Source organism: Camponotus floridanus, unplaced genomic scaffold (assembly GCF_003227725.1).
Source record: "Camponotus floridanus strain SB8 unplaced genomic scaffold, Cflo_v7.5 scaffold71, whole genome shotgun sequence".
Lineage (NCBI taxonomy): Eukaryota > Metazoa > Arthropoda > Insecta > Hymenoptera > Formicidae > Camponotus > Camponotus floridanus.
The window spans coordinates 295,439-322,382 of record NW_020229840.1 but is presented as its reverse complement, the minus strand read 5'-3'; the positions used below and the strand labels follow the sequence as shown (position 1 = coordinate 322,382).

The window sequence follows — 26,944 nt, the reverse complement described above, 5'->3', positions numbered from 1 at the left end:
ATTATTTTTATAACGTTTTATAACGTGTTACATTTACGTCAACTTCTTAACTTAGCACTTTGTATATATCTCTTAGAAATGGAATATTATTTTCAATATTTTTAACATAACCATTTTAAACAATCAACATGTGTCTCAAAGTTAATTTAACATTCTAAGAAAAGTTAAAGTAAATCTTGAAATAATCTTGAACTTTGACTAAAATCAAATGTTTCTATTACAAATAATTTAAGTTAAAATAATTACTATTATATGTTAATGTTCTATCAACATTTTACGAGTTATTGTATTTTTTCATGCAATTTTTAATTAATTTGTATGTTATTTTTACAAAAATAAATGTAAAGTATTGTGTCAATTATTTAACATTTTTAGTTTGTCAATAAGTAACATATAAATGAGTTATCTTAACTTAAAATTTGGAATGGATTTTCTGGGACATGTGAAAAATGTTATAATTAACATTTTATTTTTTATTGTGTAGTACAGTAATTTAAAGGAAAGAAACGACACATAGAAAGATCTAAGCATTTATAAAATACAAGTTGCCACAAAACCAAAATTTATATAGAAAACCAAATATTCTTCGGTAAAAGAATTTTATTTCATACATAAAAATGTATGAAATAAAATGTAAAATATATATAATTTTTCCTTAAGATTGCATAATAAAATTACCTAATAATGTATAATATTATAACATAATGTGTTAATCTCACTGCATTATGCTCCCAGCAACTATAAATACAGCTTTGTTCGCACAGTGTCTGATGTTACTGGCGGGAATATCATAATTTTTGAGCTGAGAACTATAATCAATAACATCGTCGACATACATTATCACCTTCGATGCTGCGAGCAATTCTTTCGTACACATACATATAAAGCGAAATATAGTCGCTCCGCGTCTTTACATTTTAATTAACATATATAAATCGGATAAAGGGAAGCTTTGTACAAAATTCAAGGATTATCACGATTTATATTTCTACGAAAATCCGGCGTAAAAACTTCCTCTCTGTCTCTCAAGGCCCGATGCATTGGGCCCCTCGCGAGCCACGTATATCCAAGAAAGGTATGTATTTATATTCAAGAGGCGGCGGGGAACGTATAGGTCGATTCGCGCTCGTACAAACGCAGCTTTACACATGTTACTTACGACGTGCCGCGAGTAACGACGTTATGAGCGTGTATGGGAGGAAGCCATAAAGGAACTCTTTCTTGATGGTGCACGTGCCCGACGACAGTGTGTACGGTGCTTTATGACGCTAACGCCTTAACGACGCCGGGCACGGTTATACTGTGGCTGCATATTAAATATTAAACGATATCGGTGGCTCTCTCGCCAACGAGCCGCACGTAGTATAATCGAGCCTGCGAGAGAGAAGCTGCCGACTCGAAGCAGCCGCTATCGCGACGGATTGGAATTTTCTTCATCCGCACGCGTAAGAATTTTCGTCATAATATATTCAAGAACTGGACGGATTAATTTTTCGAATAATTATCATTGGTGGTTTTTAATCCATTCCTCGTTATTTTATGTCTCTTATTCGAATCCCAAGATATTATTTCGCAATCACGATTTTAAATCCTCATGAATGCACAGAAAAAAAGGACATTCTTGGTTTGAAAATATATAGTTAACATGAAATCTTGAAATGAGATTATATTGCGTTAATTAAAGAAAAATATAATTGCTTGAATAATTGCTTACTTGAATGAGCCATTTTATATAGTTCAATCAAGAAAAATATGTTCTTATGATTTAAGATTTAATTTTCTTGAACAGAAAAGAAACAATGTTAGATCGAAAATAACATTTTTAAATCAAAGATTATAATTTTCTTAAAGTAGAATTAAATAATTATACATTCTTGAGATGACAATTACAATATTAAAATAAGACTATAATATTGTCGAAATTTAAAATTATTAAATTCTTCTAAGAAGATTATAAATTGTTACGTATATATTATTACGAAACAATGAACACGTTAGTTTAAGTATATAAGTTTTGACACTTATTTTTTTCTGTGTGTTCTTGCTTTAATCATTCTTAAAAGAAATTACATGATATTCTTGCTTTAATCATTCTTAAAAGAAATTACATGATATTCTTGTATTTTTTATATTGCAAATAATAATAATAAATTTACAAAACAATATAATAATAATATAAAATATGATTTAAATTTAATTGGCTATCTAATTGTATAAAAATTGTATATAATTAATAGAAATATCGCATTAAGAAAAATCAATCATCTAATTTTCTTAAAAAATTCAAGAAAGAATTTCAAATCTTTCACAATTAAAAATTTTTACATGTCTAAATATTTATAAGATATATTAAAATATTAAACAATATTGAAATACAATATTTGAAAATTTAAATTACATCATGTTGGCTCATTTTCACATGACAAGGCATACTAATGTCAAATTGCTGCTGTAATAATTTTTCACTTCACGAACGTTATTTATTTTTCGCAGCTACCGCGGTTTTATATGCGTACAAATGAAAATAGCCAGATTTGATTAAGAGCTGCAAGATTTCCGCGATGTGTAAAACGTTGTTGTACTTTATCGCTAAGAGCATGATCAATCTGCCTGTCAGAATGCCATTGAGACGCGATATTCTACCGGACCGTTCGGAGTTTTATGACTTTCCATCGAGGCATTAAATCTTGACGTGGTATATCAAATTAAACGTACATAATAAAAAATCCGGGCCGTCGATAGCTCGATTTCACTGCGCGCGTCAAATTAACCGGTTAGAGCGGAAACGCTATTGACAAACAGGAAAATTCGAAAACAAGTACGATGAATCCGATATCTTGCGTAAACTCGTTCAACGCATAATTAATTCTGATGAAAATAGTGGCGAATTCGTAGAACAGAAATTGAAAAATTCCTTTTTATTATTGACAATAGAGAGAGAGAGAGAGAGAGAGAGAGAGAGAGAGGGAGGGAGGGAGAGAGGGAGGGAGGGAGGGGGAGAGAGAGAGATCCAGTATCTCTAGATCAAATTAATATAAAAAAAGTATTCAATATCATAAATATGCAACTCGTGCCAATTTCACAAGTACATGCTACAGACACTAAAAAATTCATCTAGCTATACAAAAAAAAATCAAGATATTTTATGTCATCTCTAACGAGATATTTTGCGTCACCGATAGCTAATGGAAATCATTTTCGCAGTGTTTCTGCAGCCTGGAAATCCGTGTATTCCCGGGATTATGCACCGACCGGTTTTTCAAATCCTATGCTTTAGTGCTTTCGAAACGAGAGTCGCCGCAAACGCACGCGTCGGTGGACTCGTGAGTTTCTCCGATTAGCGCATCGCCGCGGCTAATTAACGGTGAAGCGTTTCTGCTGCGTGCCCGGGGATGATCTAACAACTAGTTCACTTGACTGCTTCGTAAATTGTACCGCGCATGGTCCCGTGTTTTCGTTCAGGCGAACGAACGGCGGACGCCACTGCGTAATTTCCGTTTATTACGTACGGTGTCTTGTTCGATAAACTCGAGCAAGTGCAAATAAAACGATATCCGAAGAGCGTAAACAGCGCATCTGGAATTATTTTTGCGCGACGCTAATGGGGGACAAATAATGAGCATTCGCGATTCGCGGGGAGCACGCTCTCGTGTGTATATTTCATCGTGGAATATCGACCTTGCATGATGCTCGATGTCCAATAAATAAGCAATTGATAGGAACAGCGCGTTAGTCGTAACAAATACTTTCGAACTCGAGCTAAAATTTGGTACGCGCGTGGAGAAAGAATCGTTCAATCAGAGAGCGATTTATTTGTTCGTACATATTTTTTTTTAACTTTTATTTAATGGAATATTTAGTACTTAATGTTGTCGAATAATTTTGACTATTTTATCTATTTAATATAAAAATAAAAATGAGATTGAATTTACTGCACGTAAAAAGTGTAGATTTCTCAATTAGACTTTTAATTATTTTTAATTAAGAAGTTGATATGTAAAATATAATCGCAATATTTTTGCGATTATTGTCACGTTAAAGATGCAAATGTTACGAGATTAGTAGCACAATAACAAGCTGTAATCGTCTTTATATGAAATTAAGCGAAATATATTAAAGAGCTCTCAAAAATAAATTTTTCATTTCACGTATTCGCAATCATTCATTATTCATAATTAAATGTTTATTGAAAGCTAGGATTCTTATAAAAATGCGCGTATTATCATTTATGTTGAAAATCCTATCCATGCTGATAATTAGAAAGTGTACTGCAAAGATACAGGAGTATATTACTGTATATCGAAAGTCCATTATTTCGCGGCAGGCGGATCGCACAGGTGCTTTTTTTCGCGGCTGTTTGTCGATTAGTGAACGTTGTCAGCGTAAACGTACGGACCTCGGTGGAGTAAATAGACGGTGGAAGATAAATGATCGCCGCGGCGAGGCGAAGTTAAATTGCATAAGAGCGTGATTAGCCTCGATTCCAGACTGGTGAACGCCACGTCCGGTCGGGCGCGATCGACGTAATAAAATATAAGCAACCGAAAAAAAAATAAAAGATCCACAAAAGACTTCCAAGGTCCTCGCGATCCTATTGTTCGCTACAGCAGTGTCCTTATTCGCCATCGTTCTCGAGGCGGTGCATCTCGTGTGATCCCGTCCGCTACACAAAGGAATCTCGAGGTATCTTGGCAACGTTGCTCCGAACCGTCCAATTAGTAATAATTACTCGTTATCCACGTGGCAAAACGACAGGTAAGTACGAGGCTTTCTCTTTCCCTTTTGGGCCTCCATCGCGTCACAGGTGTCGCGCAATAAATTAACATCGCGACGATAATCGTCAGTCTCGTTCGCTTTACTTTCATTAGACCGGCAAGCAAAGCCGACCAATTTCCATCCGCAAGGACATCTATTGGTTTCATAATAACTTTTTTTAATTTATTTTTAAAACAAAGATCGCGAATTCTGCATATTTATCTCAATATTAAATGATAATAGGGAAATTATATATTTTAGTTGCTTTAAATTTAATTTATAATTTTAAATTTTTATATGTTTCTCAAATACATGAATACATAACTATACTGAATGCAAATAAGCACTTAAACAATATAAAAGCCTAAAATATATTTTTATGTAATAAATATACGTATTATTTTCATATATAATCGAGAAAGTAATTAATGAAAACACAATTTTAATGATGATAAATAAAGCGACTAAAGTTTTTAATAATGTATGACCTGTTTATGTATTGGAAAAATATAATGAATAAATGAGCAATCAAATAAATCATGACTCAAGATGTAAGATATTACACGACGATTTGCTGGGCACGACAACTGTTTTAACAGGATCATAACGCGAATTTATGAATCTAGCATGGATACGTTTTGTTGGATGCAATTTGCGATTACGGAAATTTCCGTATAGCGCGTAAATAACTTATACGGTACATAACAAATTTGATCTTCCGTTTCATTTACCCGGCCTTATTTATTACTGCTTTATAGGATCCCGTACACGGGGACATAGACGATTATTAGTCGATCAGCCGTGTAATTATGCGTGTATTAAAATTTATGAGGGACATCAGCTAGGAGATCGAGCGTTATCATCAATATTTATCGAGGATTCATCTCATACGGACCAAGGCTGAAATATTACACATCGGACGCCTAATGCATCGGGGGAATACGATTTAACGACGAGAATTATCAAAGGCGCATCGAAAGTGGCCGTGTAATACACATCTTTTTATCGCCGGTGAAAATCTTTATTTCGCTAGATTCTATATTATGCGAATATGCCGGCGTTCTATTTGCAGCGTCTGGGATATTGATATATAAAACTGGCGCGCAGGATATATAAATAACATCAGCGCGACGCTTCTCAAGCATCTAATGAATAATAAATCGTGCTTCGTTCTGCTTCGTTTTTCCGGGGACAATCGGGGTTGCGACGCGTGACAAACGCATGAGCGGGAATTTTATTAACATCGTTCCATTAAACACGTAATTACACGCGGGTGTATGAAAATTACTCGGGCTCCTGCTCTATCCTATAAAAAGACGGGCGCAATTATCGGCGATCGCGTATCGGAAGAATGCAATGAGCAATGGACTTGATTCGAGCGGCGGAGCAGTGCAAATAAGGACGTTGGAATGCAAGCGCGCGATGTAATAATCGATGTTTAACTACCACCTGCGTTACTTAATATTTCCATAATTTGCGCGGTCAGGTCGAGGCGATTGTTCGTAACCTGTTCTCCCAGTTTGCATGCCTAGACCCAAACGCGCGCGCACGTTCGGACGATGAAATTAACGGCTGTGAGAACATACTTGACATGCACTTTATGCACATCCTTCCGAGTGACAATGGCTCGTTACGTCGTGTGACGTCGCATTTTTCGTGCCACTTTTCCGCGAATACACCATCAACTTCAACGCGGGAAATGGCGATTATCATTGTTACCAGAATGGTCATCCGGAGATAAGTACTCGGCGCTAATTGCAGGATTCTCGATAATTATTTTATTATTCCGACGTCGTCGTAGGAACGCAATCGCTTTTATGGTAATCGTTAGTGTTCAACATCACGTGTTTCAAGATGTATTCATCGAGAAAATATCAAGAATACTTGCATGATCCTCATTACAACTTCCAATTTAGCTTTATTATTATTGCAAATTAATCTTTTAGCCATAATTAGAAAATTATAGACCGGTGTTTGAAAATGGTCTTACATTTTTTGCGACATTCTTCTTCCTTTCATTGATAAAAATTTGATTTAAAAAATCATACATATATTTTTTGTATAACATATATTTTATACAGAGTATTTCTTAATAAGTTTCAAAAATTTTAGAAGATGATTCTTTGTCGGAAATTAAGGGGGATTTTTTTCATATAAACATATACTTCTACATCCCTCCCTGTGGAGTTACTCCTTCAAAAATAGGGGTAAAAATTAGATTTTTATTTTTTTTTTTTCAAATTTGGAACAAGTTAGTAAAAAAATGAAATTAGATAGATATTTTCTACTAGTAAAAAAGTTATTTATTAACATTTTTTTTCAGCCTCCCGTATTGTTATAAGGGAATGAAACTAGCAACTCCTATTTAATTTTTTATTAGAACTTTTTTAATGTGCCGGAATATAATCATCTAAAAATATGCATTAAAAAGTTTGATTTATTTAGAAACTTTTTTATTTCTTTAATTTTTTTCATAAAATCAGTAGTTTTTAAGAAAAAAATAAAATACGTTATCATGCAAAGCATGATGCTAAATAGTATAGGTTTTGAATTATGAGAAGTTAAATTTTAAAATAAAAATAAAATTAGACATTGGAAAAATTGGAACAAAAACAAAATTATAATAAAAACTTAAAAACCTAATTTTTATTTTCATTTTTGGAGGATAACTCAGAGAGGGATGTAGAAGTATATGTTTATATGAAAAATCCCCCCGTAATTTTCGACAAAGAATCATCTCTTAAAAGCGCTTTTCGCATTTATTAAGAAACACCCTATATGCATTATCTTTCTATCGTTTTTAATTTTATGAGGATAAAAAAATTATTTTTTAAAATAATAATATATTTATATAATATATTTACGTGTCTTTCTTCGTCTCAACAAGAATAAACTTTAAATTACGCAAATTTTTTGCGAACGTACACGTTGATCCGTTTTTTCTCATTAGATATGAGAATCTTGAAACAAATTTCCTAGTTTTTCTCTTCCTCTCTCGTAAATTTATTTTTATTTCCGACGTAAATAAAAAAATACTCGTATCACAAATGATCTTAACACGCGATAAGGTTTAACGCGAGGATGCGGATCGATTAAGCCGCGTTCATGTTGCAACCATTCGCGCGACCGCGAACTATGACTAATAGCTTTCGTTGCGTTATTTATGGCGAAGCGGCGATTACTTCCTATATATGCAGGCATGATCGAGAAACGTCCGCGGCTTTCGCGATCGATAGATCGTGGCGAAACGACTTCTTTCCAGTCTTCAGCACCTGAAGAGGTCGTTCATCATCACCTCTGTGATGATAGAAGTCAATAGGCTAATAGACGTGTCACTAGACCACACAAGTGGTGCATTCGTCTCGCATTTCGCGCTAACGTGGAGAGCTTATTTGAGCCCCGGAAATTGTTGGTATCACAATATTTTATTTTTAATTAAAAATTGTGTGTAATGTGAAAAAGCAATTTAAAAAATTGACAGAAGCAGAGTGATTATTTAATTAGATTATTTTGATTAATCAAATATTTAAAAAATCAAATTAATATCAAATTGAATTCTTAAATTAAAATTTAATTCCGCAGACTTCTCAACATAAATCTGATTTCAAAGAGGTATCGTTTTAGCTTCCTAAAACTTAAATTGTTGCGTCTTAAAAAAATGTTAAGTGGAAATAATATTGAAATTTTTACAATCAATTTAAAAGTACAATACAAATAGCAACCAGACAAACTACCGATGCGACAAATTTATACGCAACATTATTTCAAAATAACTTCACAAATTAAATGTAATGAGTTCTTGACACGTTATTCCTCAGGGGACGCGATTAATCGCCGCGTTCCTTCAAGTCACTGGAAACCAGCGGCTTTTACAGCATCAAAGTTGAACCACATCGTGTTGCAAGCTTAACTGGTTTATGAGATTCTCGACGATCAAGGTGAGACACGATACCGCGAATCGAACACGAGAGTAAACGTATTGGAAAACGAGAAAGAGAAGAAAAGATCTTTGAAATTGACTACATTGTTGCTGATCTTCTCTTCGGCTCGTTTCTTCTTCTTCCTCTGTTTCAATTTTTTGTTTATCAAGTTCGCGAGAGATCCACAATTCTTCGAATTCGAAAAACTGGTCCCGCGACTCTTTGTGATTTAATGAACAAAGCACAGATTGATGAGTGACAAACATTCTTTGTCTTATCATCTGTTATAAATCAAATTGACGAAGATTAATTGGCAAAGATTGATTGTTTTCGTGCATGCGAAACGTTATACGTATGCTATGATTGATAACTCGAATTGATGAAAAACAATAATGGCATTAACAAATAACTATATGTATCTCAATACAGCATCTTGTAATTGTAAAAAAATATTTAATTTATTATTTCTCATTTTATAAGAGTAAAGACTTGTAATTATGCAAATAAAAAGATACAGTCTCAAGAATTTCTCTCGTTATGCTTTTACATCGCGATATACTTAATCAGATTACTTGTCTGCAATTGAATAACGAATTTCCCATAAGACATATTATAAATTGCCACGTTTATTTTGCGATCTGCCAAATGGCTTCCTCGAGCGGGCGGATGAGATTGCATTTTAATTAGCTATAAATGCGAACAGTGGCGTATTCATTCGCGTTGCAGCTTCGCGTAATCGCAGCAGTTGCGAATCGCTGCGACAAACCAGATTTCTTCATGGTTAACTAGCACATCGTACCGGCAGGTTTTCATCGTTGACATTATCATGCTACCCGCGTCTCTCTTTTCACGAGAGCGTAAGCATACCATATGCATCTATTATCAGAATTTATCGGATATCAAATCGTCTTATCGATGACTGAGTAAGTCGCCACGATACGAGACTCTTTCTCTTGTAAGAAAATGTTGCCTCCACTATGTCAAATAAACAATTTTGTGTGTATTCTTTACGTATCTGTCAATTACCTTCGTAAAATTAATTGGTAAAACGATCAAATTGCAGTCTTACAGTCAATGGAATTGAATATCAAACTCTTATTTTCTTACTTATTTTCAGTTTCACTCTTGACATAGCATGTCGAGATGTAAAAAAATGATGTTAACGATAATCTGTTCCCACAAGATTTCTTTGAGATTCAATTTTGTTTATTCATTTTAGGTGTTTTATATATAATACATGTGACAATGATATTCATGATTTATTTCATACGAAACTCTGATAGAAAGTCTTGGAATAATATTTTTAATTAATTAAAATTAGAAAACATTACAATAGAAGTCAATGTTAGGAATCTGTTTATCGAAAATTCATATATCGGCAAATCTTTTTATCTTGATAGATTTTTTTGAATTTTTTTCAGTTCTAATTCTGTTATTGTTTTTCTTGTAATTGTTTTATAATGTCAATTTTGCAAATTTGCGTATTAAAAAAAATTTAGGTTTTTAGTATAAAGATCATTCTTATTGTTAGATTACTGAATCTATATCACACACGGGCACAAATTTTTAATTATTCTATAAAATTTTTTATTTTGAACTATATTCACATTGCTCAAATCTTTCCATGTAGATCTTTTTTTATCAATTTTACACAATCTTATTTTTAGATGAAAAAATGTGTGTGAGAATATTTTCAAACTAAAAAACTTTCTCGTATTGCAGCGTAGATATATTTGAATATTCGTAATAATTTTAACATGCTCGTTATGCACACAAATCACGAAAAGAGCAAAGTTTGACCTGTCGACTTACGTCAGATTTCCGCAGCTCGATGATCATCGATGACGATGCGAGGTTATTCATCATCCCCGTGACACGATGCAGCGAATCACGGCCTGTTACGTACAAGTGAATATATTGCGCAAACGGAGGAAACCGTTACCATCGCTTGGCGCATTCAACTTACGGATTTACTCGCAAATTTCTCGGTACATAGTTTACGGTTAACTGCAGTTTACATACGACTTCGCATCCCACATGACAAAATAAACGTCCATTTAAATTTTCGATGATTTAAAATTTCGATTCGAATAAATCTCGAGTATTAACTACAACGTTGACTAATGATACTCAAACCTTTATTCACGCGTGGGTCTCTAGATTTAAAATAAAAATAATTTAGTATTCATCGGCACGTTACGCAACGGCCGAAGTTGTAGTTGTTCTATAAAATACAGAAATATATCCTAATGATATAAAGCAATTTCAAATAATTAATAATGTGCCCAATTAAATTTTTTATCGGTTCCTTTAAATAAAATGTCAGTAAAAATAGTTACGTAAACTAAATCGAAAGGAATTAGTTACGTAAAATTTCTGAAAATTTTACATTTTGTATATAAGCTTGTATAAAATGTGATAAATTAAAATTTAATTCTCGTAAAAAATAATAAAAATATTGTAATTATAAAATTCTTGAGCATTAAATTAAAATATACTTTATATACATTTAATCTAATAAAAAATCATTGTATAAATTTTTACTAAACTTTCCAAAATGAAACTTAAAATGTGTCATTATGCATTACGTATTATGATGAGGTCAATTTCACTAATAGCAAATAACAAATTAAATAAATTATAATTTGCTCACCTCATGGTAGCTTCGTCATTGCCTCTCTGGACCTTCTTTTCTTCTTCTCTTGTTGATCTGTTGTTGCTTCTTCATGGCACTCGCGAAAACACATATTAATTACGCGAATTATATTACACGATGCATGACATTTTATACGATACTCTTCTGATTATTAAGTGCATGTGATGCGCATTTTATAATATTGCGACGAAAGAGTAATGTGAATTTAAGATTGATCACACAAGGCATTATTTGCTTAACACAAAAATTATGACCAAATTCACTTCTTATTTGCTACAAAAATTCTTTTGCTGGTATCAAATACATTCTTGCATTAAATCTATTTCTGTTATAACACGAGTACGAACGAACGTATTAATTAAAATTAAAATAATATAAATAATATAAATAATATAATATAAAATAATATAAAAAATGAATAGAATACGCAACAGACGGATATATCATCACTTTACGCGACAGATTTCTATCAAATAAAGTATTTGACAGATTATCGATGAAAGTCGAATTTATAATACGTAATTGAAATATTAAATACAAAACTAACAATAAATACACTTTCAATAAAATGCATTATTATGTCGTTCAATAAAAATCCAAATAAAATCTTTCTCGATCCATATATTTTTATCAATAACCCAAGAATTTGAAAATGATATCGACGACTTCATCTTGAAACTACGTAATACGTACTGCGATCATCGAATTAATGACTAATATAATTTATAGACCCGATAATTGTTAATTAATAATCGTGGAAAGATCACACTTTTTTTCTTTTGATGTGACGACAGGCCGGCGCCACTATTCGTTTGAGTCTTGCTATACAAATAACTATAAAGTTATTGCACGTTTAAGTCCTATTACACGAACAATACAATCACCGCGCCTGTCCGAGTCTCACTACATAATAACAACAAAATCACACTGCGTATGCTCGAGAGTCTCACTACTGTTTACATTCGGTGGCCTTGTTATCATTCACGCGCCGAGCCTCGAGTGAAGCAGTTCGTCGTGTTATTCTTTAAAATACGATCGCGAAAAGTATTAACAGATGTCGAACGCGATAATTTGCTATGATGATTAAGATTAGTGATTAACAATCTGGATGATTAATCAACTATGCGTCATTATCTCAATTAATCATTAACTCGACTATAATATTACGCAGTTCAAGGCAAAATTGCTAATGTTATCTTTGTAATTTTTCATCATTAACAAAACATCGCGAATACAAAACGAAGTTTTAATCGAACAACGTCGCGATATGTTTAATCAATAAATATAATCGTTGTTAATTGTATATGCATGTTTTATATGTTCAATCGTATATCAAAATTAAGCATTTCATTAACATATTTCTACATTTTCTTGCATTTGGATATTGCATATTTATCATTAATTTTAACTAATATATTTATTAGCAATTGCATGATAATATAAAATAGTAAACGTCTTAAAACGAGAATATATTAGCAGCGAAAATAGAATTGCTGCGATAAATAATGCGTGAATTTGACCACGCAATTTTCAAGTGTCAATCTGATAATGCTTTGTGCGATCTTTCTTGATTTTAATTATTCATAATTCATATTACTCTTTCGTCGTAATACAAATAATAAAATGTGCGTTACGTATGCTTAATATCGAGAGTGCTATGCGTCGTATTATAATCCATGTGCACACGTGAGTGTAATAATTAATATGTGTTTTCGCGAGTGAATACTATGAAGTAGCAGCAAAAGATCAACAAGAGAAGAGGAAATCCGGAGGAAGGCAAGTAATCGTGAAATAAAGAAATTATAATTTTATTTTTTGTTACTTTAGAAATAAACTTGCTTACTTACATCTCCGATAATAATCCATTTTATATCATGTAATGTAATAATATATTCTAGAGTTTATATTTCTAGAGTTTATATTTCTAGAGTTTATATTTCAAAATATTTAATAAAATATTTATAAAGTTACATATAATATTGTGCAAAATTTAAAATTATTTATATAAGAATTATAAATTTAATTTTTTATTCACCTCTTTTATTTTGCGTATAAATTAATATCTTAAAAATATTCGGAAATTATAAATTTTTTTAATTAAAATTTAATTTAATAAGGAACAAATAAAACATTAAATTTTGCTCAATATATATTTTTTTATATATAATTTTTAAATATATATTTTTTATATATAATTTTTTAAGATATTAATTATATTAAATATTGCTTTATACAATTTAGGTATATTTATATTTTACAGATATATTTTCCAGAATATGGCATACCACAACTTTGCTTGCGCATCATATCTCGGTGAGTGAATTAAATTATTTTCTATCTTAATTCCTTTGTGAGGAAGGATAGTGAAGATTTTTAAATATTATACTCATTTTAAGTAAACATTTTGTAAGAAGTTGATAATAGATAAATTGAAAATTGAAAAAAGAGCAATAATGTATTGACATTGATATCAATAATAACGAGAATAATCAAGAATATAGATATCTCTATATATTTAATTTAAATAAAACGTAACAATATTTCTATAAAACGAAACATTAATTGATACTACAACATTTTTTTTTCAATTAATGTAAAAAATTCGATTAATCCAGAAAGTCCAAAGTAACAGAAGAAAATTAAAAGTTAATTTGAACTTTATAAAACATTGGAGGTGCATATTAATGGTACTGCTTTCACAAAATTATCTCACCTTTACCTCTTCTCAGCGAGACATGTATGCGGTAGGACGAGTGCCATAAATCACTCGTTGTTCTGCAACTCGCTACGATATAAAAGAGAAACAATGACTGGTTCTGACAAAGTCACATATGTACATAGATACGTACCAAATACTGCACAGCTGTACCTGCATATAATGATGAAGTTGTGCTACTTTCAAGCGACATTTAAATTTACCTTTACCTTTAGGGAAAAATGTTTCTCATACGTGTAATAAAAATAACACTTATACAAAGATAGAAAAAACAATTGATTATACATAAAAACACATTCTTTTTAAGAAATAAAAATCAAGATGTATTTCAGAACAAGATTAAATATACTCTCTCATTAAATTAAATTAGTATATTAAAATCAAATTATTATATTAAATTAAATTATTATATTAAACTAATTTTCAAATTTTTGAATAATAAGATATGATAATAAATCGAGATAATAAAAATTTATGTTATTAACATATTTATCGCCTGCAACAAGAAATTATGGCGTGGACATTAGTGGGTCACAAAGAGAAAAATATTTTTCCGGAAAGCATTCCAAACACATATTCACTCGGACGTGTGATTTATGTATTACATAGCGGATAGCTATAATAAGCTGCAACGTTATTTCGCGCGTAGGTGCTCGGGAGATCAAGATCAGCGTTTCATAACGACGTACCGCAATTTCTTATGCTTACCGCTATTTCTTGGGCTCGCGACGATATAAGTAAATAATGTATCAAAATGCGCAGGTATAAACCTCGCACACACACACACACATATATGTACCTGTGCCACAAACAAGTACCGCAAACCGTAGTGAACACCCACGTGTAACAGGGCATCTTGTAATCTACTGGACAATCGGCGTAGGCAGGATACTAGTAGCCTGCTGTGTCGCGATTACAGGTGTAGAAATGGTCAGGTGAAATTTCATAGTTGACATTCCGGGTAAATCTGATAACGTAACGTTTTAGTAAACCGCGTCTAAACGCTTCTCACTTAAACCGTCGTCGCGCGAATGCCTCGAATTGCAAAATACGCGAATTATACGGAGGACGCGTTGCGCCTCGAAAACTCGTTTGCAGAAACGCGTTTCGCGAAATCTATTTGCCCGAGCGGGAGAGCAAGCAGAGATAATTGCGGACCGCGGTGCACGTTGCATTATCAATAATTGCGAAACTTCATTACGAAGGTAATTAAAAGCCCAGCCAGCAGGGTAAAGGCGGTGCTGGAGCTTTCTGGATTTCAAATTTAGATAACAATGTGCCCAATAGCGAAACCGTATTTGCAGACACTTATCAACGTCGAGCACGCATTAGATGCGCGCCGATTTTTTTTCTCCGTGACTTACAAACTCCGAGTCTATATTTCAAAGGGTGTTAAAGTCGCGTCTACCGATTCCGATCATTACATCCGTTATAAGCTGTCACATAGCTCATCTAGCATAGCGTTTTCGTTCTCACCGATACGCGAGGAGGATTTTTTTTATTTTGCAATAGCCATCTATGGCAAAATTAACTCAGCTTTCAATCGGTTCGAGGTATCTAGATGAATGAACGCAACGTTTACTTCTTTGTTTTTAATTGCATATACCGGGTGTATCTTAAAAAGCTCCCACTAAGCAAATAGCGTTATTCCTGATTAAAAACCGAGTCGAAAAGTCCTGAACCATTTTTTTCCGTAATGTTTAATAAAGCAGTACTTAATGAGTAAAGTCGCGTCAATAAAAAGACAAACTTCCTCGTTCAACATATGAAGATTTGGATAAGCAAAAAAATAAACTGTTTTGTGTTAATTTTTAAACAATTCATCTTTTCAGAAATCTTTTTAATATTTAAATCTGATTAATTATTTAATAAATCTTGGAAAAAAAATGGTTCAGGACTTTTCGACTCGGTTTTTAATCAGGAATAATGCTATTTGCCTAGTGGGAGCTTTTCATATCTGATATTTTTGTTAGCATTAAAGTAAATTGTTTTGTGAACCGATCGATAATTAATCGAGAGACTAATTCGCTGTCGTTGGCGAGAATAAAGATTCGAATCGAAAGGTTAAAGCGAAGATGTTCTTTCGCATATCGTTGCGTCAACGACGAGATAAGACTTTCACTGGAGAATCAGATGTGCAGAGGAGAGAAAAAACGAAACACGTGGTAGCTTTTGTTCGCGAAAGCTACTCGATTACACTCTGAACAATTTGACCGATTCGAATAAAATTCGGCAGTAATTTAAAGACAGTCCTCTTTTAAAGAAGTGGAGAGAGAGAGGAAGAGAGATCCGATATTCGGCACGTTTGAAAGACTCGCAGAACGAATTAATGCAATTAAGCTTAATGACAGCACAATTAATTAAGGAACGTATTTTCTCTTCAGAGAGAAAGAATCTCATTTTTCTCTTTTTCTCTCTCTCTCTCTCTCGAGATTCAATTTCACTACTCTCAATTGACTTCCAGTTTTTTTCTCGATGCAATATTTTCCTTTTCACATACTTTTTAATCGTGCGATATCCGAAATTGGAACTATATGTGTTATGACCATTTATAAAATCAATTTTTTATTAATCAAGCATAATCTTAAGTATACATTACAATAGGTTTAATATCAATCAAGTCAGTTTAACAATATAAAATCATTATATCCGAGTTTAAATCTTATTTCATGCAAACCTTTAATAATCATTTCCCCCAAAAATCTCAATTTATAACTGAACAAGAATCGACATTAAAAGTTATCTACGAAGATTGTTTTAATAACAGTAATTTTAAGTTATTTATTAATAGTAATTAATTAGAAAAAATTGTCGGACATTATAATTTTATCAACATCAAAATGTATGTATAATTTTATGGTGCTATTAATAACTCACCGGTAAGAGAAGTAAGGACGAGGGCGAGTGTCTCGCGGCCGCCTGTCTAAGGCTGAGAAAGTGCAACAGAGGGTCCTCGGTCGCTCTCAGCTCATCCAATGTTCTTCTAGCCTCGCTGTATCTCTCCAAGTATTCCCAGTAAGAATTCCAAAACGAGCCGGGAAATAAGTCACCTGTTGATAGGTATACATCGTCGTAATTAAAATTTGTCCGTGTCGCGTAAAAAGCACGGAATTCCGTTATTAAATTACACGAGATTATATTTCCCCGGTCATAAAATAATTGCGCTTGTCGTATTATATCATGAAAGGTTTTATGCTCCCCTCGGTTAATTAATGGCAACGTTCCACACACGCGCGAACACTCGATGTGGTAAACGTACGTATTAGAAAATAAAATAGGATACTGAATATCACGTATAATGCGATAAAAGTGACATTAAGGGGAGAAATTAATGGAATTGGAATTATTAACGCGCGCTTCTCTATTTCGCTTCGCTCTTCGTCGCCCAAGATACATTTGTTTTTCCTCGCACCGGATGATTTATCTTTAACATTTTTACCCGCGTCACGAAATACGGGCTGCATCTCGCGGATTCAACACGGACTGCATCTTTATGCGAATTTACGGTAGTCCGTGCCTCCTCCTGTCCCCTATGTTCACGCTAGGAATTGACATGGTGCAATTATATTCTCAGAGCGGCTGCGTGTAAAAAGCATGTGAGAATCACGAACGAAAAAATAAAATTGTGCATGGTATCGTGTTTCGAGGTAACGTGAACGCTCGAATAACGCGAATAAATTCTCCATAATGTATATACGTCCGAGTCGCGATGCCGATTTACGATCGACATCATCGCAGTTCCAAACGATAAAAGACCGGCGATCTTATTAATGTAAATTCGAAATGGCTAGTGATAGTCATTTCACGGTAATAGCGGCATCGCGAGATGAAAAGTACAACGGCAAGCGTCAGGCATCGAGAGAACGAGTTCGATTCGCAAATGCATAAAGCATGGCAAATCTCGATCGGGAGAACTGCTTAATTAGCGTCTTTTTAAGCGCGGCGTAATCGCCCCTGTCGATCGCTCACATCGTTTATCACGCACGTTTTATCGGAAAACGCAAAAAAATAAAGGAGAGAAAAGGCGCGCGAAGAGACGAGATGTGCGCGAGATTATCGGAGGAGAGGAAAGGCACGGTCGCCTTGATAAGAGTTCCACTTTACCAGTTTCCCCTAAGATATGCAGAGAGCCGAAGACCGCTTACTTCAACTACTCTGTCGTGAGGCATAATAAACTCGTTAAGGTCGCTTGACATCATAATCGATAATCGTGCACATAGCTAAGAAGTTTCCGCGCATATATTATACTATACATATACATGCATACATACATACATACATAACATATATATATATATATATATATATATATATATATAAACATATACTCCTACATCCCTCTCTGTGAAGTTACACTCCTCCAAAAATGAGGATAAAAATTAGGTTTTTATTTTTTTCTTAAATTTGGAACAAGTTAGAGAAATGAAATTAAGTGGATATTTTCTACTAGTAAAAAAGTTATTTATTAATATTTTTTTCAGCCTCCCGTATTGTTATAAGGCGATGAAATTAGCAATCCCTATTTTTTATTAAAACTTTTTAATGTTTATATGAAAAACTCCCCTTAATTTTTGACGAAAAATCATCTCTAAAATTGTTCGCACTTATTAAGAAACATCTTATAAGAAACTCCTGTACTCACTCGACTTGAAGGTACTGCTGTCCCAATTCTCAAGTATACCACGGATCTGAAAAAAAAAACGAAAGAATATGATAGAATTAGCTTTTAAAATACAATGACTAACGATATGAGGAAAGAAAAAAATTAAGCACGGGAATCATGTTTAATGTACAAGAAAAATGATTAGAGTTCAAGTTAAATAATTGCCGCTTCCCGATTTATTTTCAATCTATCACTTTACTTCCATAGTCTTTTCACGTGTTTATATATTTTGCATTATTGTAAAAATTATTTTTGCATGTTTGCATCGGCATTTAATAACTGCCGCATATTCATCGTAATGATTGTAAGAACACTCGAGACATTAAATTTATCATAATTTCCTTGATTAATTATATGCAAAAATAACTGATTAAATATTAATGAGGTCTGCTATAATTAATTTCAATTCCATTTAATATATGGTTTGAGAACATAAAAAAGGCAAAGATTATATGAGATAATTTTAATGTCACACTTAATAAAATACACTTAACAAAGTAAGTTTTTATCACGCCTTTCTTTTTATATTTTACATCAAAAATAATTTTTTCCTATCTATCCCATTCCATTAGTAAGTCTGATAATCGTCCCAACAATTAAAAAATAGATATCCCTCTGATGTCGCGCTCTTCAAGCTCATTCTGATCATGAGAAATGTTTGTAGCTCAGTGATAAGGTTAAAGAACTTTAAACGAGGTCGAGACATGTCCTCGAGAGAAGCGCATATTTATCCATTGACTTATGACGTAGCATTACACTCAGTCAGACACCGGAGGAGACTCAATATGAATGAGCTCGATAATTCTTAAGTTCTTCTCTCTCTACAAAAGCGTCGATAACATTAACAGTAGCAAAGCCAGCAATGTAAATTTCACGCATTCGCATAAATCGTTCTTGAATGATAACCATGTTACATACATAGATATAGTTGTAGACAAAGGGGGACTCCTTCGCGAGGCGACCTTTCGATGCCGCGGATGCGTGACTTTGCGCTAGCACGATGATAATGAAATGGAAATAAACCGGTCCGCGCGCGGAAAGAATAGCGCGATACATCTGGCACGTAGTAATTAATTTCGCCGTAATAAACATGCCGCGCTTCATGAAATTGTATTACACGGTTTTGGAGCAAGAAGCGCCGCTCCGAGAATGAGTTCGTAGTTTTGTCCAAGGCGTACGTTAGGTACGCAAAGGAGAGTGATGGACGGGATGCAACGCTCTCAAGGTTCTTTGATGGCAAGGTCTTCCAGGCCACGCAGGCGGATGGAAATTATCGACAAGAGTCAATCAGCTTGCCTTCGAGCTACGAATACATATCTATCGGAGATACCGTGTAATCACAATAAAACTGCCGCTGCTGCTGCGCACCGAGTACGAGAGAGCTCAATTCCTAACAACCAATTTGTTCCGGTTTAATTGCTACGTCTTACGTGTGCTATCGCAGAAAAGCAGAGCTCTCCTGGCTTTAACGTAGCGGTCAGGTAACAATTATCGCGATAAATTGTACGCAGATCTCCCGAGTGCACTTCAAATTTCAAAGGAACAAAGTTGCACCACGTTTTCTTCGCACAATGTAGAATGAGAATAAAAGTAGAGAAAAATGAAAGAGAAAGGCACATGTGTCTCATCGCTGAAAATAATCCAGAAGATACACAGTAAAAAATAAAATGTTAATTATAACATTTTTCACATGTCCCAGAAAGTCCATTCTAAATTTTAAGTTAAAATAACTTATTCATATGTTACTTATCGACAAACTAAAAATATGAAATAATTGACACAATACTTTACATTTTTTTTGTTATTGTGACTTTAAGTATAATGTAAAAATAACATGCAAATCAATTAAAAATTATATGAAAAAATAGTTACAATAATTCGTAAGAAATGTTGAGGACATTAACATATAATAGTAATTATTTTAACTTAAACTATTTGTAATAACATTTGATTTTAGTAAATTTGATCATTTTTTATGTCAAAGTTCAAGATTATTTAAAGATTCACTTTAACTTTTCTTAGAATATTAGACTGACTTTGAGACATGTTGGTTGTTTAAAATGATTATATGATATTAAAAATACTCAAAATAATATTGCATTTTTAAGAGACATATACAAAGTGTTAAGTTATGAAATTGACATAAATGTAACACATGAAAACGTTATAAAAATAATAACATATAAGTTGTACGTTAATTTTACATTAAAGTACTAATCAAAAGGTTTGAATCTCTTTATCCTTCATACAACGAGCGATAAAACATATCAAAAGGTTTGAATCTCTTTATCCTTCATACAACGAGCGATAAAGCACATCAAAAGGTTTGAATCTCTTTATCCTTCATACAACAAGCGATAAAACACATCAAAAGGTTTGATTCTCTTTATCCTTCATACAATGAGCGATAAAACACATTGGAAAGTAATTTAGGAGAGAAAATTTGAACTTTTTTTTGTTTCAGAAGAGATTTGTTTTCCCGTATAATTTTAAAACAGTAAAAAATTCTTCAGTAATTTTTAATCTAGTTCTTTATCTAGTTAATAATTGATAATTTCATGATCATACATATATCAATCATTATCTGTCTAAACAATTTTTATACATCTTTATGTAAATATATACGTTTTTTCCTCCATCTGAATAATAGTTTTATACTACTTCATTATATATTAATTTAAAAAAACCTTATAATTGCCTGAAATATAAAAGAAAATAGTAATTATATATTTACATTATCTGAGCGATGCTCTTGTAGGAAATCTTTAACATGGAGCCTAATTAAAATGCTTATCATAGCGAAGTTTTCTGCAGCAAGAGACGTCGCATTCTATGCAACGAATTCTTATCATGCCATCTCGAATGTGAGTATCACGCGAATATTATGTATCGATAAGTCATTCAACTTGATCCAAGGAAAAAAGAGATGATACCCGGCGTGAAAAAGTCGATGCATGTGTAGGAGCAATGATACGTACGTTATATCGTCACGTCGTCATGATACGATGCGTCGGCGTGTTGGTGCGTTTCTTATTGTCAGATACGTATCTATGTTAAGCGCACACGCACTATGTGCCCCCATGCATTTATGCATCGCATTATACGTGCCGACGAGAAGGATGGGTACAGGGTGACCTATTCGTTTTTGAGGCTGTCAAGAGTAAAGGAAGTATCAGTCCCCGGCAGCCATGAATTATGTATGCGTGCACGTTCGGAAATCATCGTGCGCCGCATCTTTCGCTCTCGTCGTAATCACAAAAATACATAAGATAGAAAAATAATTAGATAGGGTTGTTATATGCGCAATTTCAATTGTTCGAAATTACATTAAATACAAAATATAAACGAGAAACACCATCGGAGCATAAAATATTAATTAGACGTAAATTGAATTAATCGATAATTAAATATACACACACACACACACATATATGTACGTACGTATGTAATTTACACGCACAGTATTAATTAAATGATATTAATATATAATTAATTAGAGACAGAAATATATTTGATTATATATATAGAGTGTTTCTTAATAAGTGAAAAATTTTAGGAGATGATTTTTTGTCGAAAATTAAGAGGAATTTTTCATATAAACATATACTCTCTGTATACATAAATTAAACTATTGATGAAAAACTTGCTCAGTAAGCATGTGCAATTTCGCTTGCGATTAATTTGACCGGGAGATACGTGTAAAATTATAATAATCCACAACTTGCAACAATGTCCAACAGATATGAAAGTTGATTTTTCTGTAGCCGACATCTCGCAAAATATAAACGACAAATTAAACAATACGTGTATGTGTGTATATGATGCGACTTGACTTTGTCAAAAAAATCAAAGTACTTCGCTTTAAAATAAGAAGAAATAATATATGGGACACCTTGTACGATGAGCAAAGACGATATAGTCGCACGTCTCGCGAGCTCTCACCTATCCCTTGATGGACGTTCGATTATCGATAATCTCGGGCGGCATGGATATTACAACGGACATCGCGGCCAATTTTTCGCTCGTGCTGCCTCACTCCGGTCGCACGAATACGCAGATGCATTCCTCGGAGGCGGTTTTAATTATACATCGCACGCGCATACTCGTCTCTTCGGTCCTGCCACCCTTCTAGGACAACGATGGCGACGACGACGAACGCGAAGGGCGTGCCCAAAAAAAGCAGGTCGAACACTCTGCGCGTTATTAGATGTCTACTCTATGCGCGTAGGCGTTTATCTCATTATTATTTTATAATCGCCGGGATGGTCCCTGGATTCGTTTTTTTTTCTATTCCTTCTCTTCTTTTTTCGCGAGATTGACGTTCGATAAATGAGATCGAACGACGCACCTGCAGTACATCGATTTATTAGTTATCGATACGCGATTAAATGTCTCTTCGTGTTTCTTTATGTTAATCGTGTTTTTCACTCCGATATTACCAGAGTAAATTAATCAATTATCACATATATCGTTATGAAAAGCTAAACAACTATTTTTCGAATGTTTTTCTACGATATGATGACAAAGAATAATTAATTAATTAATTAAATTTTCAATCATTTTTATCAAATTTTCGATCATTTTTACCGTCTCTAATTAAATAGACTAAACTAAATTGCTGGTCGTCTTCTTCCTCCTACACACATACACATAACATGCATTAATATTCAAGTTTCCAATTAATGTAGTCATTGATCATGCGACATAACATCAATTTAATTAATTTCATTTAATTAATTTCATTTAATTAATTTAATTAATTTCACGGCATAAAGTTTATCAAGGCATTTGATATACATATAAATATAATTAAGAATTTATTAAGATAATTTATTAAGAACAAAAAAATATCAGAACTTAATGATAATTTTTCCACGACTGTCGTATGCAAAAATATATAGCACTTGTTAATGATTCTATAACTTTTATTATTAGAAAATCATTGCGATGACTCTGTATTATTTATTCCTGTCGTGAAAGACAAACGCACTCGAGACCGCATTTCTCATCGCACGTGGCCGTCAATTCTCTCGATTCATGACCCAGACTGCGGCACCCACGTGCGGCCGGATGTGCGCCTTCTTGAACCGCTCCACTGCCGAATTAAACGACAACTCTGAGCGATAACGCTGATCTTGGATGCCGTTCGTCATACCGGAGAAAGTAGATTCGCGTATCTCGTATAAGAAAAAAAGAAAACCGTCTCTTTCTCTTTCCGACCATCCGTCGTGTCGCCCGTCCCTTTCCGCGCAACCGATCGACCGCTTTTACTTGCGCTTTAATAATGTTGTAAGACCGCCTCGCTCGATCTTTCGATCGAAGAGTCGCCCTTCTCCACCCAACGAAGTCTGTCAGGAAGAGCGAGCCGCGATGCGGAAAGCAGCGAGAGAAAACGTGAACGATGATGCACGCGTGACGTATGTACCCGGAATGCAACATGACATGGGCGGCGGAAATCATGTAGATGAAGAATGCACGCAGCACTTCTTGAATTCGCTGCGAAAAGCGAAACTACTCGAATAAATTGCAATCATAAAGTAGGTAAAAAAGTGAATCGAAACGTGTATTCTCTCTACTTCTGTACTCTCTATCCTTCGTATTATTTTTTGAATATCTTTGCAATTATATAATTTTGTAGCTTCATAAAATAAATAATCTAATCTAATGTGATAAATAAATAATCTAATCTAATTTATTTTATATAAATTTTCTTTTCAGATTCTTTTCTTTCTTCCTCAAAAGTTATTTTCAAAAATAATTTATGTGTATAAACTTATAAGTATTATACAGGGTGTTTCTTAATAAGTGTGAAAAATTTTAGAAGATGATTCTTTGTCGAAAATTAAGAGGTTTTTCATATAAATACATACCTCTACATCTCTTCCAGTGGAGTTATACTTCTCCAAAAATGGGTAAAATTTTTTTTTCTCAAATTTTTTTTCTTAACAAGTTAAAGAAGTGAAATTAGCTGGATGTTTTCTATCAATAAAAGGTTATTTATTAATATTTTTTTCAGCCTCCCGTATTGTTATAAGGAGATGAAACTAGCAACGCCTATTCAATTTTTTATTAAAACTTTTTAATGAGCCGGAATATGATGATCTAGAAACATGCATTAAAAAGTTTGATTTATTTAGAAACTTTTTTATTTCTTTTATAAAATCAGTATATATAGTTTTCAAGAAAAAAAATAAAATACGTTATCGTGCACAGCACGATGCTAAATAGCATAGGTTTCGAATTACGAGAAGTTAAATTTTAAAATAAAAATAGAATTAGAGTAAATGTTGGAAATATTGGAACAAAAACAAAAAATTATAATAAAAACCTAAAAACCTAAAAAATGAAAATTTAATTTGTACCCCCATTTTTGGAAGAGTGTAACTCCACTGAGAGGGATGTAGGAATATATGTTTATATGAAAAACTCCTCCTTAATTTTCGACAAAGAATCATCTCCTAAAATTTTTCACACTTATTAAAAAACACCCAATATATTGCAAGAGTAACAAGTGGAATATTGAAAACTATATGTCGCGAAATCATCCCTCTATTCGCCCTAGAAACATCGTTCCGCCGCCAATGTGAGTGCGAATTCCGCAAAGGATTATCGCGAGCGCAATGTTCGAGCACGTACAATGGAAACATGGGCGTGTGCAACCGATGCCATCCATATTGTCGGCGATTATTAAACGCACTGAGCTACTTTGTAGTGGCTGCGTGAGTTTTTTATCGAACTCGCATATCTCGAAAAATCTCCGTGTGTAGCAAAATGCCTGGAAACGAAAAGGATTAATAAAATGCTATATGCTACAAAAATAGATCTACATGCAAAACTTTCGATGATTTATAACGATACATTAATAATATTAATCTATTAATAACGATACATTAATAATATATGCAAACATCGATGTAGAGAAATTTCCGAGAAAGTAAAGATTTATAGATTTAAGAAATAATATATTTTTTGCTACATCATTTAATAGAATTTTATCTCGAATTTATTCCGATTCCGATATATGAATTTTTGCATAATGGAGTTGTATTGTATCGTATAAAGCGATCATAAATCTTTTTCGGGTTGAAAAAAATCTATTCTCTAGACATGTAGAAAGAATGCCAGAGTGTCACGTCCGGGGAAGAGCAGTGGTAGGCTTATCGTGGGACGCTGCGAAACTATATGTCATAAGAGTAATCGTTAGTGAGGTTGTCGACTTTATTCAGATCGAAAGAAGAGAGGAGAGGCTTCCACCTCCTTCTTCCTCTCGCACACACAAAATACGTGAGCGTCTGTATATCACGAAACGCACTTTCTCCTGTCTCGGATTAAAGCACGCCGCGCCGGTGAGTACGTTTGATCGCAATTTCCTAGGGCGTTTGTCGAGAGAGGTCACGGATTTGATTAATGCGCCCAGAATCGACCAGACATATTCTGTCTGGTCGATCAGCATTCGTCAGTTAAATTTCGCTAATGTAGGGCCCCGAGCTCAAAAAAATAGATGAGCAAAAAATCTCAGTCTAAATTTAGATTATTAGATAAATGAGATATTCTTAAACCATATCATTAATAAAACTGACATTAAAAAAATAAACGTAAAAGAGAGAGAATAGGAATATAAAAAAATTAATTCTACAAATAAACATCTTTTTTTCTTTTCTTTAGAGAAAGGAATTTCAAAAAATTCGGAAAAGAGACAGAGAGATCCTACTCCTTCTATAATATTCTTACAGATAAGTGAAGAAATCAAGATTATGCCTACAGTTGCATCATGTGTCCAGACGATTAGTCGCACGTGGTAATGTAATCTCTCGCTTTATGAATTATTCGACTGCCACGTAGGGCCATTACGTAGCGCGGCGTGCTTCTCATGAAAATTCTTATTCTTTGGTGGTCTTTTTTTGTTCAAGCGTAAGCGAGTTTCACGAAAGCAGCTTTCGTTCAACGAACGGAACGTGCAATGTTGGGAAAGACTAAGTCTACGTATATTAGACTAACTGTACCTAACTCGCTGAGGAATATCGTTGTCGTGGTTTTTTCTACCTCACGCAACGCGATTCAATTCCGCAAATTGCATTCGCTTTGCGATCCTAGGATGCTAGAGAACAACGAAACGCTTGTTGTGATTTCAGGAATTTTTCGAATTCTCTTTCGAGATAATAAAATTAATGGAATAATTATTGGAATAATTATTGGAATAATAATTAGAATTTTGTTATCAATATAATATTCAA

At 33.4% G+C, this 26,944-nt stretch overlaps 1 protein-coding gene across 2 annotated transcripts in view; it reads right to left on the bottom strand.

Annotated features, from left to right (window-relative positions):
- The window catches only part of LOC105254643 (rho GTPase-activating protein 20), a 230,116-nt gene that overhangs the window by 136,948 nt on the left and 66,224 nt on the right, over window positions 1-26,944 (bottom strand). For both annotated transcript variants that reach the window (XM_025413936.1, XM_025413935.1), the window contains exons 4-5: window positions 18,690-18,735; window positions 16,925-17,097 (exon numbers count right to left, since the gene is read on the bottom strand). In XM_025413936.1, coding sequence (XP_025269721.1) covers window positions 16,925-17,097; window positions 18,690-18,735 — 219 coding nt within the window. The remainder of the gene's footprint in view (window positions 1-16,924; window positions 17,098-18,689; window positions 18,736-26,944) is intronic.